The sequence below is a fragment of the Zeugodacus cucurbitae genome, chromosome 6, assembly GCF_028554725.1.
Source record: "Zeugodacus cucurbitae isolate PBARC_wt_2022May chromosome 6, idZeuCucr1.2, whole genome shotgun sequence".
Classification (NCBI taxonomy): domain Eukaryota; kingdom Metazoa; phylum Arthropoda; class Insecta; order Diptera; family Tephritidae; genus Zeugodacus; species Zeugodacus cucurbitae.
Window position 1 is genome coordinate 14777933 of NC_071671.1, and position 19695 is coordinate 14797627.

At 35.8% G+C, this 19695-nt stretch overlaps 1 protein-coding gene across 3 annotated transcripts in view; it reads left to right on the forward strand.

Moving 5' to 3' along the window:
• LOC105219881 (putative polypeptide N-acetylgalactosaminyltransferase 9) overlaps positions 1-16946 on the forward strand; it is a 112177-nt gene extending 95231 nt beyond the window's left edge. For 2 of the 3 annotated variants that reach the window (XM_054234821.1, XM_054234822.1), the window contains 2 exons: positions 7262-7514; positions 15589-16946. In XM_054234821.1, coding sequence (XP_054090796.1) covers positions 7262-7281 — 20 coding nt within the window. In that variant the 3' untranslated portion in view covers positions 7282-7514; positions 15589-16946. The remainder of the gene's footprint in view (positions 1-7261; positions 7515-15588) is intronic. The other variant, XM_054234823.1, reaches the window with a different exon arrangement.
• Positions 16947-19695: the final 2749 nt, after the last annotated feature.

Sequence of the window (19695 nt, forward strand, 5' to 3'; positions counted from 1 at the left end):
ATTAAATTACTTTGTGGAAAGTTCTCAGGTGATAATATACTGATACATAATCAAGACGAATATCAATCATTTAAATGTTTATTATAAACAATAAGGCAACTCTACAGTCCCTTGACATAACATTAATATACTGGGAACGGATCGGAGGTGTTCTAGCACAAGATGACGTGGCTTGACGTAAGTACTAGTTATGAGGACGCGACATTTCTTTGGGACATAAAGGGCACTTAATATTTGAACGGACGCTATTTTTCAAACTAGTTTAGAAGAAAGCGATTTCTCTTTGATTTTTATCTTCCGATAGACATGGTCTTCTTGAATGTTTATTTATGATAAATTTTCGACATTAAAAATTAATAGTGATTCAGTTCATAATATTCCATAAAATTTACCTATTAAAAAGATGTTCTTACTTTTTAGGACATTTCTAGCAAATACTAGCCTTTACCCGAAAATTCTTTTTGCAATTTTATATCGATTTCGTATAAACTAATTTTCCGCGTGCAATGATTTGAAATTTTATTTTAAATGTTTATGCTCTAAAGCACTTCGAATGCTCCTGGCAGTTCAAGAATCACTAACTAGTACACCGCTATGATATTCATACCTACAATTAATGGGCTAATGCGTAATACTTTCATTCCAAAAACACACTTCATTTGTTAAACGAGCGTGTTATATTACAAACGAAGCTTTTATGAGCGCACAAAACTATATATATATATATACATATTTGGCGTAGGAACCGCTTTAAGCGATTATAGCCGAATCCACCAGAGCGCGCCACTAATTCCTCCTTTTTGCTTTTTGGCGCCAACTGGAAACACCAAGTGAAGCCAGGTCACTTTGCACTTGGTCTTTCCACCGGAGTGGAGGTCGTCCTCTTCCGCGGCTTCCTCCAGTGGGTACTGCATCGAATACTTTCAGAGCTGGAGCGTTTTCTTCTATCCGTACAACATGACCTAGCCAGCGTAGCCGATGTCTTTTTATTCGCTGAACTATGTCAATGTCGTCGTATAAATCGTACAGCTCATCGTTCCATCATCTGCGTTATTCGCCGTTGCCAATGTTTAGAGGACAATAAATCTTGCGCAAAACCTTTCTCTCGAAAACCCCAAGAGTCGTCTCATCGGATGTTGTCATCGTCCACGCTTCAGCGCCATACATCAGGACGGGAATAATGAGCGACTTACAGAGTTTGATTTTGGTTCGTCGAGAGAGGACTTTACTTTTCAATTGCCTACTCAGTCCAAAGTAGCACCTGTTGGCAAGAGTGATTCGGCGTTGGATTTCAAGGCTGACATTGTTGGTGTTGTTAATGCTGGTTCCCAGATGAACGAAATTATCTAAAACTTCAAAGTTATGACTGTCAACAGTGACGTGGGAGCCAAGACGCGAGTGCGCTGACTGTTTGTTTGATGACAGGAGATATTTCGTCTTGTCCTCATTCACCACCAGACCCATACGCTTCGCTTCTTTATATAGTCTGGAAAACGCAGAACAAACGGCGCGGTTGTTGCTTCCGATGATATCAATATCATCGGCATACGCCAGGAGCTGTACACTCTTGTAGAAGATTGTACCCTCTCTATTTAGTTCTGCAGCTCGTATTATTTTTTCCAGCAATAGATTGAAGAAGTCGCACGATAGTGAGTCACCCTGTCTGAAGCCTCGTTTGGTATCGAACGGCTCGGAGAGGTCCTTCCCGATCCTGACGGAGCTTTTGGTGTTGCTCAACGTCAGCTTACATAGCCGTATTAGTTTTGCAGGGATACCAAATTCAGACATCACGGCATAAAGGCAGCTCCTTTTCGTGCTATCGAAGGCAGCTTTAAAATCGATAAAAAGATGGTGAGTATCGATTCTTCTCTCTCGGGTCTTTTCCAAGATTTGGCGCATGGTGAATATCTGGTCCATTGTAGATTTTCCAGGTCTAAAGCCACACTGATAAGGTCCAATCAGTTCGTTGACGGTGGGCTTTAGTCTTTCACACAATATGCTCGACAAAACCTTATATGCGATATTGAGGAGACTTATACCACGGCAGAGCACACTAAGATTCCAATCGTCAGGCATGCTTTCTTCCGACCATATTCTACAAAGAAGCTGATGCCTGCACCTTATCAGTTCTTCGCCACCATATTTGAATAGCTCGGCCGGTAATCCATCGGCCCCCACCGCTTTGTTGTTCTTCAAGCGGGTAATTGCTATTCGAATTTCTTCATGGTCGGGTAATAGAACATCTATTCCATCGTCATCGATTGGGGAATCGGGTTCGCCATCTCCTGGTGTTGTACTTTCACTGCCATTGAGCAGAGAAGTGTTCCCTCCATAATCCCAGTGTGCTCTGGACATCCGTTACCAGATTACCTCCTCGGTCCCTACATGATAATGCTCCGGTCTTGAAACCTTCTGTAAATCGCCTCATTTTTTCATAAAATTTTCGAGCATTACCCATGTCGGCCAGCTTTTCAAGCTTTTCATACTCACGCATTTCGGCCTCTTTCTTTTTACGTCTGCAAATGCGTCTCGCTTCCCTCTTCAGTTCTCGATATCTATCCCACCCCGAACGTGTTGTGATCGATCGCAACGTTGCGAGGTAGGCAGTCTGTTTTCTCTCCACTGCGGAACGACAATTCTCATCGTACCAACTGGTTTTTTGGCGTTGCCGGAGACCAATTGTTTCGGCTGCAGCGGTATGCAATGAGTTTGAGATGCCGTTCCACAGCTCCCTTATATCGAGATGCTGATGAGTGCTCTCAGAGAGCAGGAGTGCAAGTCGAGTAGAAAATCGTTCGGCTGTCGGTTGTGATTGCAGCTTTTCGACGTCGAACCTTCCTTGTGCTTGTTGACGGGCGTTCTTTGCTGCACAGAGGCGAGTGCGTATCTTTACTGCTACTAGATACTGGTCCGAGTCAATGTTTGGTCCTCGGAGCGTACGCACGTCTAAAACACTGGAGACATGTCTTCCGTCTATCACAACGTGATCGATGTGATTGCGCGTGTTTCGATCAGGGGACAGCCACGTTGCTTGATGAATTTTTTTATGCTGGAATCTGGTACTACAGACAACCATATTTCGGTCCCCAGCGAAGTCGATCAGCCTCAGGCCGTTTGGCGATGTTTCGTCATGGAGGCTGAATTTTCCGACTGTTGTGCCAAAGACACCTTCTTTACCCACCCTGACGTTAAAATCGCCAAGCACGATTTGGACGTCGTGGCGGGGGCAGCGCTCATAGAAAGCGTCTTTGGTCACATCATCCTTCGCTACCGTTGGGGCGTGGGCGCAAATCAGCGATATGTTGAAGAATCTCGCTTTGATGCGGATTGTGGCAAGACGTTCATCCACCGGGGTGAATGCCAGGACTCGGCGACGTAGTCTCTCTCCCACCACAAATCCAACACCAAATTTGCGCTCCTTTATATGGCCGCTGTAGTAGATGTCACAAGGACCCACCTTCTTCCGTCCTTGTCCCGTCCATCGCACTTCTTGAACGGCGGTGATGTCAGCCTTTAGTTGTATGAGGACATCAACCAGCTGGGCAGAGGCACCTTCCCAATTAAGGGTCCGGACGTTCCAGGTGCATGCCCTTAAATCTTTATCCTTAAAACGTTTGCAGGGGTCGTCATCAAAAGGGCATTGTCTCATCCGAGGCTCTGTGGGGAGATTTTTTTTTATGTGGTGGGTCCCAAACCCTACGCACAACCGCAGAAGCGGGCTTCGCCTTCTCACTTTAGCTCGCCTCCAAACGGATGTCTGTTAGCTACCCAGGGGGTACTTGGTCTAAACCGGAAGTCGTGAGCTGCTTGAGTCATATGCAAAAGAATCGTTTCTGGCCACTCCCAAGTGAATGGCAATCAGAAACTTTCCTCACTTGCGTGAACTTCTACATATGACCCCATCCCCCACAAAAAACAAAACTATGCTATGGAAAAAACAACAGCAAACAAAACACTATAGAAATGCGTGAAACAAAAGCATAAATAACGCAAATGAACTCGAAACAGGTATTTCAGCATTTATCCCACCATCCTAACCCGACAATTTGGAACGAAAGTGAAATATAGCACGATTCCACAAACAACCATTTCAATGAGAGATAGAGAGTGAGAGCGTACTACATTTATAAGCTCATAAATTTTATGATGGAGTTGTGTATATACATATGCACATATGATTATTTATGCAATTTTGTGTTATTATGTGTATGTGTATGAGGGCCTCATAAATTCATTGATTTTTCATATTATATTACCATTCAAATTTTTGCTCTATTCAACTTTTCTACACCATTCAATTTACAGCTGCTCTATGCATTTTTTTGGTTTCTCTCGATTTTCTGATTTTATGCTGGTGAATTTATAATTTATTGCAATGTTATTTGTTGCTGTTTAAATGTGTATGCCTACCTTTCCACTGTTGCGTCTTATCAGAGCAGTAAGAATGCTGCAAACATCTCATAAAATTCAATGTATGTTTTTCCTTCACGATACTTTGTTCCACCGGGAATGGGGTAAACTTCTACATCTACGAGCCCATTGTTATTATTTTCAGCATATAAAAAATAAAAATTGTTATAATAAAGCAGAAAAGACAATTGTTTGTCTCAACTCTTATATATAAAGTATTATTAGTCGTCAACACTTTTGTATATAAAATTTTGACAATAAAACATAATAATAAAAAATAAATATAGAAATTAACTCCATGTATAAAATAGCAGCTCAGGTCCAAATGTCCTTTAAGCTTTTAAGCGGATTTACGCTGCGCAATAAGCTACTTTTTTCAAAGCATGGAAATACTCACATACATAAATATAAATGTAATCACATACTATTTCATAACAACACTTGTTTTTATTTTTTCTTTCGCTTCTAACTACATACATATAATATAACGTTATTAAATATAAATTTACGCCTAATCTGCTGCCCACTCTAGCCTCCTTTTTCGCAGTTGCCAAATCCCTTATGCCGTTTAATCTTTGTATGCAAGCACGCAACAAACTTTATTGTCGCATAACCATTGTTAACAATTTCGAAACTTTTTTTGCGCTTATTTTTATTTATTTCGTAATTTTACGATTTTCATTGTTTGGATTTCATAGTCCAATTTTATAGGGATTAAATGAAATATGTGCACTTTATTTCTATAAAATAGTTTCAGTGTGATAAAGGATACAGTTGATTGTACACATTTAGTAATACATATAAATACTGGAGCACAAGTTGGTTTAGAAAGTGATCATTTTTTGGTTAAATAAGTAAAATAATAGATTAGTTCGTTAATTGAAAGTGAAATGTAAAATTCCTTAAAAGTTTTGGTGAACATCCGTTTACCATTTTTTGCTGTTCTTCGAGAAGTTAAAAAGAAAACTCTTTTAGTATTTTAATTAAAATATTTGAATTTTTTTCTTTTATTCTTGATAGTTGCTGTAAACACCCAGGCAATTTTGGTCGAGTCCTTGCACCACTTCTACCTTTTTCTCTTTTATTATTCTCTATTTCTACTATCATCGTTCCGCTCTTCATTGATTTTTAATTCACTAATTATTAAATTATATAATTTTACCATACATGTGTTACCATGTTGCATGCAACAAATATAATAAATAGCAAATCTCATTTGCAATCATCATTTTGCATTTGCGTTGGGGAAAATTACTCAACTGGACGCCAGAGCGCCTATCCAAGCTCAGTGACGCCTTAGAGTATGCTATAAATATGCAACTATATGTTATAGTCCCCCAAAACGCCAGGCATAATGTATCTGAACTCAATAGGACAACTAAACAGTCAGATATGTATGAATAATACAGTGATTTCGAAAAGTCGCATTCCAAAAGGAAGTAAAAATTACGGAACAGTAATTGAAAAAAAAATTTTGTAAAAAAGTGATGAATGGAAGTATGTAAAGGAAATCTGCAAACAATTATGAAAATTGGTCAACACTAGTTGCCGAAATATCAACCGAGAGTAAAAAGTGAAAGATAAAAGCTTGACAAAAATGCAACAGTCACTATATTTGCTTTTATTGCTTTTGTGCTACTTCAGAGCCGATACATTCGTTTATGGTTATCTGTTGTGCTTCTCTTACTTAATCCAGGCAAAAAGAACACACTCGGCTGACTTGACATTGACAAATAGCTGAGCATCCATGAAAGTCTTAATGGAAAATGGAAAAAATTAGAGCAAATAAGTATTCATCACACAAGCTTACGGTATGATCATGTATTCAAAAATACTTTGGCAGCTTTCTATGTTACTTTTCTTCTATCTACAAATTGTATTGGATGTCCTTACAAACATATTGGATAAGAAGTATCAACAGTTTCGCAATTTTTCAATTTACGTTTCATGGTTTGCTATTTTCCAGTATGAGAGAGTTGCTGGTTGCAGTAGGAAGTTAGGTGTGATATTTCTTCGAGACAATTTTATTCAAAACGTACTAAAGCCTTCTAAATGCTTTACGATTTTTAAGTTCAGTCTGAGTCATATATATTAATGAGAATTCTCATTTATAAAAAAAAAAATATATTATAAAATTTTTATTATTCAGACGAGGACTGCATGCTTTATTTGGACAGTACTCCCGACGAAACTTATTGAAGTCTGACTAGTGCTGATTATTATGTTTCCAAGATCCACAAAAATGCTTCATTTTATTTTCTACTATATTTGTTAAGAAAATAGTTGATCCTTTAGGTGGCACTGTAGTTAATTCATTTGATTTCATTAATTATATATCCATTTACATAATAAAATTTCAATTTTCTTGTTGTAACAAATATAGTATCTAACCTTGCGTTAATTTATAGAAACATTCACTTCAAGTTTATGGGATTAATGCTGGCATGAGGGATTTGCTCACGCTCGGCAAGTGTGCATTTGTGTGCGGTTGTTTGTATTCGTATTATTTGTTGGTGTCACGTCTAATACGTTCCTTTTAAGCACATTTTAAAGGACTTTTAGGGATAAGGCTTTCTCAGAAAGCTTATAGATTATTGTTTACTGATATATGTTCTTTGTAGGCAACATTCGTTTTAAAATATTTTTGAGACGCTGACTATACGTCTGAAAACACAACTAGAAATTATAAATTAGTAGATTTGGGGAAGTATTAAAATTATTAAAGATACAATATTTTTATAGAATTTATCGAATTATTTAATTTCACTTTAATATTGAAAGACATTTTGATCTACCTTATGAATTTATATAAAATGTACAGTTTTTACTAAATGATCTCCTTTATTTTCAGACAAAGTCGTCCTCGTATAGCCATCTCCACCCAAGGATGCGCCAGGTGAAATGGGTAAACCTGTTGTTTTACCCACTAACATGTCTGCTGAAAGGAAGAAGGCCATCGATGATGGTTGGACGAATAATGCATTTAATAAACCCGAAGGTGAAGATATTGCGCGCCGCTAGCTGTGAGGGTCTGATAAGAGCGCGTCTGCTGGGCCCCCAACATTCCACAGCGTACTTGGATTCGCACTGCGAGTGCATCGACGGTGAGTGTGAGAGAAATTATTATTATTTGAGGGGTGGATAGGCAATTAAACCCCAGTATTTATTTGTTTATACTTTGTAAAAATACACAAAACCACACTTTGAAAAGGAGCAATTAAAATGCCATTAATAGTACAATAACAGTTTTCATAATTTGTTTATAAAAAGCAAAAAATGCAAATATTGATAAAATCAACAAATATTGAAAAATATGAAAATTTAATTAAAATGACGCGGTATTTTCAGACAATAAATAGTTCAAACTAAAATTTAGAATTTGCTGCCGAAATCCAGTCAATAATATCACTGCGGTTAACCATTTCAGTTGCTGTGAATTACACTTAGCCCACATATCTGATGCTTTATTAAAGCGTTTTGATTATAGAGCTTAAATTTCGTTAGGAACGATAAAGGACATATATATATACTTTTGAAATGTTTGTTTAAACCCGTGCGAAGCCGGAACGGGCTGCTAGTAAATTAATATAGACGTACATACATATGTTAAGTAGATGGTGCTTAGAATGAAACGCGGACTGCATGGTGGAACAAATGTAAACATTATCTGACAAAAAAGTATTGAAAAAGCAGTATATGTAGATATGAGAAATATCTACCTATGCTATTTTAGATAGAGCTGCTTTGGATATTAATTTAACCCTTCTGCACAAAATGAGATTGTACCCCTCATAAACAATTTGTGGGTCAATATGACCCAATAGCAAAAACACGTCAGCATGGTAAAATTATTATGGCAAACTCATTTTCTTTTATTATTCAAACATAAAATTAACAAATTCAAAATTGTTTTCAATAGGAGTCAGTAAAAAATACATAAATTCTGACAATTTATACACATAACTGCCTTTACACTATGTTGTTTGCATATAAATTTCAAGCATTTATCGCAACGAACTGAATGCTTGTTGGAGCTTTTAGTATGTGGACAATAAAAACACGTTTGTCTCTTACCCAAGAATCATAAAGGAGAATCTTGAGGCTGCACGACCGTGGATAAACTGGGAGTGTCCACTGCGACTGCTTCCTGGATGTTTTTCACAACTCTTTTTGCAGAAGGACCATAGGGCATTCGCTTTCGGCGTGCAAAGTGCGGAATTACCAAAGATGTGGCCAAGTCTACTAAAAATAATCGCCGCTTAAAGTTTTTAGTTCTGCTCCATCCGGTATTAAGTTCGGTCCATATAACATATGCGTTATATCCCGAAACATCGACCATATTGGAAAAGAGTGCAACTGGCCATCGTTTCGTTTGGCGTTTACATGTGTACGTTGCTACTAATTGGTCCAGCGCATCAACACTTGCTTTAGTCGCATTATAGTGATGTATTATTTCTGGTTTCTTTTTCTGATCATCCCTAGTCTCTGCCGAATGTTGAAGGACTAGCACGCTTTTTCTGTTTATTCACATTTGAGCATAAATTTTCTTGGTGGTCAAAATGACCCACAAATTGTATACGCGTACGAAAAGTTTTTAAAAATTTTTTTAAAAAATCTGGCTCATCCTGGAAAAAAAATGTGTACGTACAACTCATCATAAGACTCAGACTGAGGATATCAAAATGGTTTTATAAGCAATTAGCCATCCTAAGGCATGGTAATACGCGTTTGTTTCTTAAATTTGGGTAATTTTGACCCAATTTGCGCAGAAGGGTTAAATTATGATTGGAATTCACCATCTTCTAATAATGATTTTCAGAGGTCATATAAAATCTCCGACTATATATCAGGAATGAAAACTCGAACCTAATATAATCTCGAGGGTGCCTAACGGGTAACGTTGTATACAACACTACGACTATTTCTATGACAAAATTCTTTTCCAATCATTCCCTGTTGATACATGTCTTAGAGAAGTGATATAATTTGTTCTGAATTTGTGGCACTGATGGAACAAAACTACCATTACCATTTATATGAACCTTAAAAATTATTATAAATTAAAATAAATTACTTTTTTTTCGAAAATTTTTATTAAAATTAATTTTTTTTTATTTATTAACGGTATGTTTATCGAAATTGCCCATTAATTTTTTATTTGCTTGCTAATCTAATCGGTTTACCATATTATCATTAATGATTTTAGGCCATTTATTTCACGGTTTTCTACATTGGTGTACAATTTGAAACGGTCACCAATAGAATTTGCTATAAATTGCGTATTATCTACACACAAAATCTAACCATATGATTGCTAATTTGAGATTTACTTATGGTATTAATAGGTTAAAAAGATCATTTGTATTTAGAGTGTCAATATGGTGCGGATTGCGATTTAATTACATAAATATTATATTTATTTAAATTATATTTCATTTATCTAAACTTGATGGTTAAATTTATATGACTGTGTTGTGTCCTTCAATATTGTCTAAGGTTGTACAATATTTGATAGTAGCGAATCGAAAAAGAATTGGTATAAGTTACTTAATCTGGTATAATGAGGTTTATACTCTAAGAAAAATGCTTTATATGGAAAACTTTGGAAAGAGCAAAACTTTTAAATTTTCGAAAATTTCATAAATTTCACTGGCTTATAGAACAAGCACTGAACACTAATAACTTGAGATAAAAACTTGAAATTTTGTGTAGGAGCATGTAGCCCAGGCGAGTGGCTCTAAAATTCAATTTCTACTTTTTATTGATTGATGACCAAACAAACTCAATAACGAATATGAAATTTGCAGAATATGCGGAAGACTGTAAGGTCGTCTGAGCAATTGATTGGATTATACACTGCAAAGTGTATGTGTGGAAGTGTGAGCTTTCAGGAAGGATGCTTGTTTTTGTACTCTAGTGTAGGATTTTTTGCTGTTTTCTCTGTGAGCTCAACTAAGTTTGTGATTGCTTGGGTTGGTGATTGAGATTACAGTTTGGTGAATACGCTGTTGGCTTGACGCTGGACCATGGTGATGGTGGTGTTGGTCAATGGCTTTGATGTTTTGCGGTTAAACGCATATATATAAATTTTTTCGACCTTTCTCACTGTTGAGTAATTACATTTGCTATTTTATGATATTTTTAATGTAGTGACTTTTGAACCCATTCGACTTTTGTGCGATTTTCCCATTTCTCCATCTCCTTGAAGCCGAACCACAGAAATAACTGGAATGCCATAGCGTTTGAGTTATAAAAAACAAATTTTATGAGGTAATCGCCGTTGGGAAGCGGTAGCATCAAGTTTGTATGCAATGGCCTGATGCGATCGACTATGAACTCGCCCTGAAAGAAAATGTAGAATAAATAAAAGAGGATTAAGTCCACAGAAACTTTATGTTACAACCGACATCATAAGGACACGTGTGATTGGCGTTCGTGTACTTCTCTATCAGTTTGATTAATATGTCCAAGTATATAGCGCTCTTGCGCGTTTTCAGAAACTCAAGAAGGGCTGATAGTAGTTGTACTTGCGCAGCAGTTCAATATGCAACTGAAAATTTTAATAAATAAATTTTGAAGATCTACGACAATGTCAAATTAATACTAATTTTGAGTTACATTGCAATTGTAAACTTTTCGTAGTAGCTGCACGCGAACTGTCGCCTCATTCAGACGTAGCAACGTTTTATCGATAATATTACACGCTATTTTGGTCATTTTGAAGAAAGCTGCGGCATGCTTTATGCGTTGTTTTTTTAGTTGAAAAATGATGAAAAGTAATGAAAACATTTAAATATTCTATATTAATTTAATTCCACGAATATATTTTTCACTTACAATTTCGCAGAATAATGTTTGCATAACAAAAATCAGTAAAAATTTGCGACTCATACCCGACTTGTTGCTCCTGGTTTAACACGAAAATCGAAAATATGCATTGTTCAAAAACATAATGGAGGCAAATTAATGAGCTTTTAATCGTAACGCATTTTTAGTTCTTTTTGCTACAAATTATTTGGAATTATAAAATAAATTTTATTAATTCAAATCAGAATATAATTATAATTGGTTTGTCGAAAAATGTTATAGAAATGCCCTTAGCTAACCATTAACCGTAAATGCGGAAATATGATGAATAAGCACAGTATAATTATCTGCTTAATTGCATTACCAAAAATGTGGTTATCTGTAGAGGGTTCTACAAACTTTAGGCTTACGATTTGACGAAAACTTCTTTCGTTTTTTATACTATCGCAACAAAAGTTGCTAAGAGAGTATTATAGTTTTGTACACATAACGGTTGTTTGTAAGTCATAAAACTCAACGAGTTAGATATAGGGTTATATATATATAATTGATCAAGATGACGAGTGGAGTTGAAATCCGGATGTCTGTCTGTCCGTCCGTCCGTCCGTCAGTGCAAGCTTGAGTAAAAATTAAGATAACTTGATGAAATTGGCACACTTGTTTCTTGTCACCATAGGAAGATGGGCAAGATGCTTTCGAAGGTGGGCAAAATCGGACCACTGCCACGCCCGAACCAAAACCGAAAACACATAAAGTGTCATAACGAAGTCATAAATAAAGCTATGGAAATAAAATTTGGTAGAAAGGATCGCACTATGAAGGGGCATATTTGGATGTAATTTTTTTGGAGAAGTGGGCGTGGGACCGCCACCTACTAAGTTTTTTGTACATACCACGTAACGTTTTGGAATCGTTTCTTTTATGTACTACCTTATACAGTCCAAAAATGGAGGAAATCGGATTATAACCACGCCCTCCTACAATACAAAGGTTATTTTGAAAACTATTAAAAATGCTTTAATTCAGTAAGGGAAATTACCAGAAACCTTAAATTTCATTATAAAGAAGGTGCAGATGGGCTCTATGTTGATGATTTATTTCGATAACCACTTGTTCAATTGGATGATTTGTAGTTGCAGTGTTCCTCTTTTTTCGACGAATTTTTTTGAGATATTTCGTGTACTAAATGATGTTTACGTTAGAAAGTACCGATATACTCATTCATATTCGGGTTCGTGTCAACGCAATATTCTGGCTGATATGAGTCATTCGGAAGAAAATAGTTGACTTTAAGGAAAAGCATATATGTTATTTAAACTTCAAATATTGTGTATATTATTTCTTTCTTGATTCACTGCATTTTTAATCAGTATATTTCTACAATAAGAATATGACGTGCATATTAATAAAGGCCATTAAAAAAACACTAGCAAGCTACTACAACTAATTACGAATTTAACACACTCACACGAAAAACTTTACATTATTCAAAATAGTATGGTAAAACCTGGCGAAATTATTGTTATGATGTGTAAATTGTACTCCAAATACAACTTATATTCAAACACATACATAAAGTTTAAGTTATTGCAGCTATTTTTCAACAAAGTAGTAGCTGTGTTGAAAATTACTGCCGAACGCTTTGAAATCATATTACTGATATAGCAACAGTCGCTAATAGCAAATACGTCTTTGTTTACAATGCATAAATATGCACATATATTTCAAAAATACACGTGGCAACATTGCATTGTTACTACAGCTGATAGGTATATTTACATGGAGCTGAGCAGCATTGTGTGTATACGTATATGTATTTATGTCTGTTGGTGCTTTCAAAAGCAATTGCGTCCTTCTTGCTAAAGTTTTTCTCGCACTCATGCACTTCTACACTCCTCTATTCTATATGTTCGATTGTATGCTATATATATGTTGGTCTGATAATTTCGACATTACTGCCACAGCGCATAATTTTTATGGGATTGCATAAATGGCGACAAGTGGTCCGGCCATACAAGCTAATAAATGCACCAGTGTGAGTCCTTCGCAGCAAAATGCTTGTACGATACACGTAGAAAACTGTACGAAAGTATGATAAATTGCACTCGTAATGGGTGAAAGCACGTGCGCGGCCAGAGGAAATAAAGTAAAAACCGAAATAGTTGTGTGAACACTTGAGGAAAAACAATAAATGTTGGTAGTTTGTGGTTTTATATTTGTTGAAATTTTTCGCTTCTATTTTTTTTTTGGGGATTTTCATATTTGTCCGTATTCCTTATTTATTTTCATTAAATGCTAAAATTTTAAATATTATATTATCTTATATTATACTTCGCCCGCATATTATAGAGCTTCTAAAATTAAACTTAATGATATTTATCTGAATATAAATCTGTTACACTTCTGATTCACTGCACACGAAATAGATTTTGTTCTCCACCATTGTTCTCAACGCCAATTAATTAACATCACTCATACGCCCGCGTGGCCTCAAAGAATGCGTGATATTTTCTTTGCTTCCATTTTACCCAAACACTTAATTAATATACAAGTGCTCTTGTTGCTGTACATTTACTGCCTGCCCCAAGTAGCCTTGAGTAATTTATTGCTATTTGTTGAATTTGTGCAAAAAAATTTTATTTATAATATGTTTGCTGCTTTCTTTGATAACACTCCTTTGGCTTCTCTCTCTCTTTCTCACTGTCTACTTTGCTCCTATTTGCTCCCATATAAATCAAGTAAAATGTTTTTGGTGTACATTTGTTCAGGCTATCTAATAGCAGTCTTTGTGGAATGTGAAATTTGCGCAAATATTTCAGCTGGGAATAAACATGTCCTCTTGAGAAATTCCACTCACCGTAACGGCTTGTAATTTTGTACGTGACAAGGGTCGTCAGCCCCTTGCTCGCTCGCCTGATATTATAATTAAAATCTCTTGAATTTTTCAAATCGAAAGCATGTAGATGTAAACAAGTGAGGAAATTCTATGAATATAACACACAATAAAAGCAAAATTTAATTATTTGCTGTAAGAGTAAGAATATGCTTTTCAGTTGCAAAAAATTTTAGATTTAAAAGCTTCCTAAAGCTGTATTAATTTGCGAAATGGGTGATATTAGTTTATATATGTTTCTCCATTATTTATAATAATAAAAAATACCCCAGCGGTTTCATCTATATCTTTCATAATCTCCACTGTTCCGATTAGCTATGCATACTCTACCCATTCACAATTGAAAGTTGCCTAATAGTATGTATCTCGTTTACAAATGCAGCCTTCCTCAAAAGAGCAAAAAAAAGAGAAAAGCTCAACCACACAAAAAAAATCTACGTTTAATCATAATACACTTTTACTCGAACAAATTCTTAAATAGTATCCTATAAAAACAACAAAACTAACAAACCATAGTTGTACACGAAATACCGGAAATAGGTTGGTGTGTCCGCATCCGCTTTGCATTAATATAATAAAAAGATTACCCAAAACGTGCAGATCCTGGCATAATGTAGGGCACATCTCGCAGCTCGTAAAAATGGCGGTCGGAACAATAAAAAAATAAATAAATACAGCTTCGTATACAGCGCTACATATACATCGTTCAGAGCATATACATTCATATACCTTGCGCTTATAAAATTATATATTTATACAACACTTTGCTGTTGTTTGTTTCACCTTTTAGTGCAGGTGATAAATTTAACCCTGACATAGAGTGCACCTGCTCGTCGCTCGACTGCCCAGTCAAGTTTATGCTTCGGCACGTTCAGATTTGTGAGTGTGTTTGTGTACGGCGACCAGCTGAGTGGAGGATTTTTTATTTTGCTGCTCTTCAGCTACTCTGCACTCTATGGTGTATATGCGCCTCATGACTTTCCTTGAAACATCATACCGCCACATTTCCGCTTGCCAGCACATTATGCTTACCTGATGCGCATTTTTCACATTTTCGCTATTTATTTGGCAAGCGCAACTTTATGCTTTTGTTGGCAGCACTGTTCAACTGTTCCATTAAAATTATTTATTTGATTTTATTTTGCGTCTGTGTGTGTACTACTTTTTTATTTATTTAGTGGTAATAGACGCCTAAATAAAGAGTGACGAATATGAATGTGTGTGTATTATTAATTAATTATTAAGGAGTTTCAAGAACTTTACTGAGGGACTTTTCTATCTATAGCACTGGAGGAAACATAGGTTTGGGAAGGAATTGGGGAAATTCTCGACAAGTTATAAACAATGTGGCCAATATTTAAATGTTCTTTCATTCAATTTGCACATATTTGTAAGATTTTCAACCTTTTCGTTCTTATATATACCTATTTCAACATTAATCACTTCTTTTGTTGTATCTTTTCTACTTTCGTCCTTAGACAGCGCTTGGACCTAATGTGCGAAAGGTATCACAACGAGGCTAAATTTAGCTCTAATTCTCCTGATTACAATATGGAGAAAATGATAGTAATGGTAGTTATACCATCTTCGATCGTATCCATTGGTTTCGTGTTTGAGGACGTCTAATTGAGAAATATTCTATATGATGATGTCAAGCCAATGTGGTCATTACTAGAAGGATGAGGTGCAGCTTTATATCGAAAACGGTTTTTTTGAAAGCAAGCAAAGGTATGTATTTAATATTTGATTTTTCAGGATTGACTAGGACTTGATGATGCGGATTCCGGTCGTGGCATTGATCCTTTGTTCTATCTCTGGCAAAAAATTCACATTCTGTGCCATATTAGAGGAATTGGTGCAGAAAATGCTGTTATCGTCGGTAATTTTAAGTATCAAAATTATTACTTTTTATACTCTCGCAACAAAAGCTGCTAAGAGACTGTTATAGTTTTGTTCACATAACGGTTGTTTGTAAGTCATAAAACTAAACGAGTTAGATATATGTTTATATATATAAAAATGATCATGATGACGAGACGAGTTGAAATCCGGAGGTCTGTCTGTCCGTCCGTCCGTCTGTCCGTGCAACGGATAACTTGAGTAAAAATTGAGATATCTAAACGAAACTTGGAACACGTATTCCTTGGCTGAGGAGGTTGCTTTCGAAAATGGGCAAAATTGGACCATTGCCACGCCCACAAAATGGCGAAAACCAAAAACCTATAAAGTGTCATAACTAAACCATAAATAAAGTTATTAAAATAAAATTTGGAACATAGGATCGTATTAGGGAGGGGCACATTTAGATGTAATTTTTTTTAGAAAAGTGGGCGTGACCCCGCCCTCCAATAGGTTTTTTATATATAACTCGCAAACCAATAAAGCTATATAAACCAAACTTTCTGTAGTCCTCTTTTTTTTGCCGTTTCCTTATACAGTCCAAAATCGGATAATAAACACGCCCACCTCCCATACAAAGGTTAGGTTGAAAATGAATAAAAGTAGGTTAACTCACTAATGAGAAACCTCAGAAACACTAAATTTTACAGAAGAAATAGTAGAAGGAAGATTTTTTTACAAAATTAAAAATGGGCGTGGCATCGCCCACTTATAGGTCAAAAACCATATCTCAGGAACTACTCTACAGATTTTAATGAATTCGGTACTTAATACCTTCTTGACACCCTGATGACACATGTGAAAAATGGATGAAATCGGTCCATAACCACGACAACTTCCCATATAACTCAATTGTGAATTCCATCTGATTTCTTCACTTTATAATTTATACATAAGGAACCAATGAAGATAGCGGAATAAAACTTTACACAAATAGTACATATCACCTCTGGCTTCACTTGAGAAAAAATTGTCGAAAACGGACTATAACTTTTCAAGACCCCAGATATCGCACATGTTGAACTTAGCTCCTAAGGGTAAATTTTAACCGAAAATATGGGCAAATATCTTAGATAATTTAATGTTATTCAGAGGAAATTGTTTTCTTCTAATAGTATGTCTCTGTTCCAAAAAATTATTAAAATCGGATAATAACATCTCCTAGCTCCCATATACCTAATTATAGGTTTTTCAAAAATACGGTGGGCTTTAATCTACATATATGTATTGGTTAATATGTGAGATACTATATCTTTGCGAAATTAAGTGAGTGTATAGTTTTGGATGTAGACTAAGTGAAAATGAATGAAATCGGTTCAGGAATTACCTCAGCCCTCATACACTATGTAGGACGATTTTCGTTATTCTATTAAACTTTGTGCTGAATTTATAGGTAAATTTGTATGTTATCTTAATAAAATTTCTTCAATAAATTGCGAGAGTATAAAATGTTCGGTTGCACCCGAACTTAGCCTTTCCTTACTTGTTATTATTATTATTATATTATGATTAGATTATGAGTAATATAAATAAAAAGACTTTAAAGAACTAAACGATCTTAAAAAACAACTAAACCAATCTTTAATTAACAAAAATGAGATGGAAATGGTAAGTAAATTGCATAACTTACCCACAATTTTATTAATTTAGTAGAAACCTTCCCTTAAGAAACAGCTCACGAAATAAAAATGCAATATTTACAACAAGCAATTCTTAACAACAATAATTTATTATATAAATTTTGATTTTACAGTTACAACCGCAGCATTCCGCCATAACCACCACCACCTTTGCCTTGAATAAACTCAAACGAAATATTGATCTTTTCTAGTGATCTTAAGTTCAGCTAAAGTGAGCCGATGTATGGTGGAAGCCTGAAAAAACAACCTAGAGCTTCATATATGTATGGTCGTTACAAAGAAATCAATGCTTCTAATTTGATTTGCAGCAAGCGTTCTTTCTAGTTATTGTTTTTGCTCTAAATTCTATTGACAAAGTCATCTAAAGATGCAGAATGAATCTTTGTTATATTTCCTGTTCCCTATGCTGTCAAATATAGCTAAACAGCAGTCGATCTGGCTGTCGTTAAATGCTGCCGTCTCGCTTTGACGCTCATTTGGGACAACATTGTTCTCAGCGTTGCTGTCATTGTTGCCGCAAGGATAATAACGCAGCACTGCATTTACATGCTGCGATAATCTTGATGAGCAAGCAAATGAGAACACCAACAACAACTACTTAACCGGTTACAGTAAGGAAATGGCGAAAAAAGCATTAAAATTTTGCTGGTGGCTATGCTTTTCCATGGCAAAATTCCGCCCATCTTTTCTTTGCCTTTCATACCACTACCGCCTTGATGGCTTCACTGTATTAATGAATGCCAACAGCTCTACCAAGCACAGCGCGCTTTGTTGCTTTTACATTTTCCCCTCCTTCTTTCACTCTCTTTCTCTCAAGCTTGGTTCAGTGGATTGTAGCATTTTATTTTTCGTAGGTATTCCTTGCGGCTGAAATTAAGATCTACTTTGTAATTTTGTCATTTCATTTTACGTGCCTGCGCAGGGCGGAGTGGGGGAGCGCTGCGAATACTTGGAAAGCGTCATTTGATGAAATATCTTTGGGGATTATGCAAAAAGCCTTTATGTGTGTGTTGCTTATAATTTTCCAGCGTCACAAGGTATTCAAAATTTGTATACTCGTATAATTCTACCTCTTCACTGTTGAGTTTACGGTAAATAGCGTTTGTCTGAAGGTGAAAGCATGCCGAAAGTTTTCGAAATTTTCCATAAAAAAGTCACAAATTGGTCATATGTTTCAATGAAGAGTTTAAGGATACTGACTGAAGCTAGATCTTATTATGAGAAAAGTGGAACGGTAAGAAACATTTGTAAAATGTTACCTTTTTCTTATTTCTTCTTAACTTCACGTTGGAAACCAAAATCAAACAATTTTCCGAAATCCGAAGCGAAATCTCTTCCTTGGTTTATAGAGTTTTTAGAACGTATACTCAGAGGTTGCCAAAATGTCGGTTATTACCTTTTATGTGTTTTATTGGAAAAGAAACTTCGTTAGCTCTAACAAAACACCCTTTATTTTACTTTACCATTCCCATTAACTAATGTTAATTCATAAAATATTGCCCCTTTTGCAATCAATGCAATTTGTTCACTCGACCTGTGGACATAGATTTCTATATCAATGTCCAGGAAGCATAAGGGCGTGCAAAAATACGATATATCAACAAATACCAACAACTTTAAAGCGTGTAGGTGTTTATCTGTGTGCGTTCATGTGGGTTCAAGTTAATCAAATGAAGAACATCTTTTAATGCGTGCAAAGTTAGAGACGAAATTGAAATCCCAAAAACAAATAAACAAACATTGGAAGGCAAAAAATTATTGTACAACAACAAGCTGTACTGCACAGGGTGACTGATGAATTTTGCTACGCCACATTAAGAAAGTCAAATAATGTTTTTTCAGTGTATGGAATTCATTTTTCTCTTATTCATGTTAAAGCTCATTCAATTTCATTAAATATAGCTTAATTGGTGCGGCATCTTACCTTTTTTTTTCTTTTGTATGGCAGCAGCGATTGTTTCCTCCGTTCGAACTGAAGGGGTTTCGATGGTAAGGTCTTCTGTTGACTGTCCCATGCTCGGCAAAATTGTTTACAAGTCTCGTTAT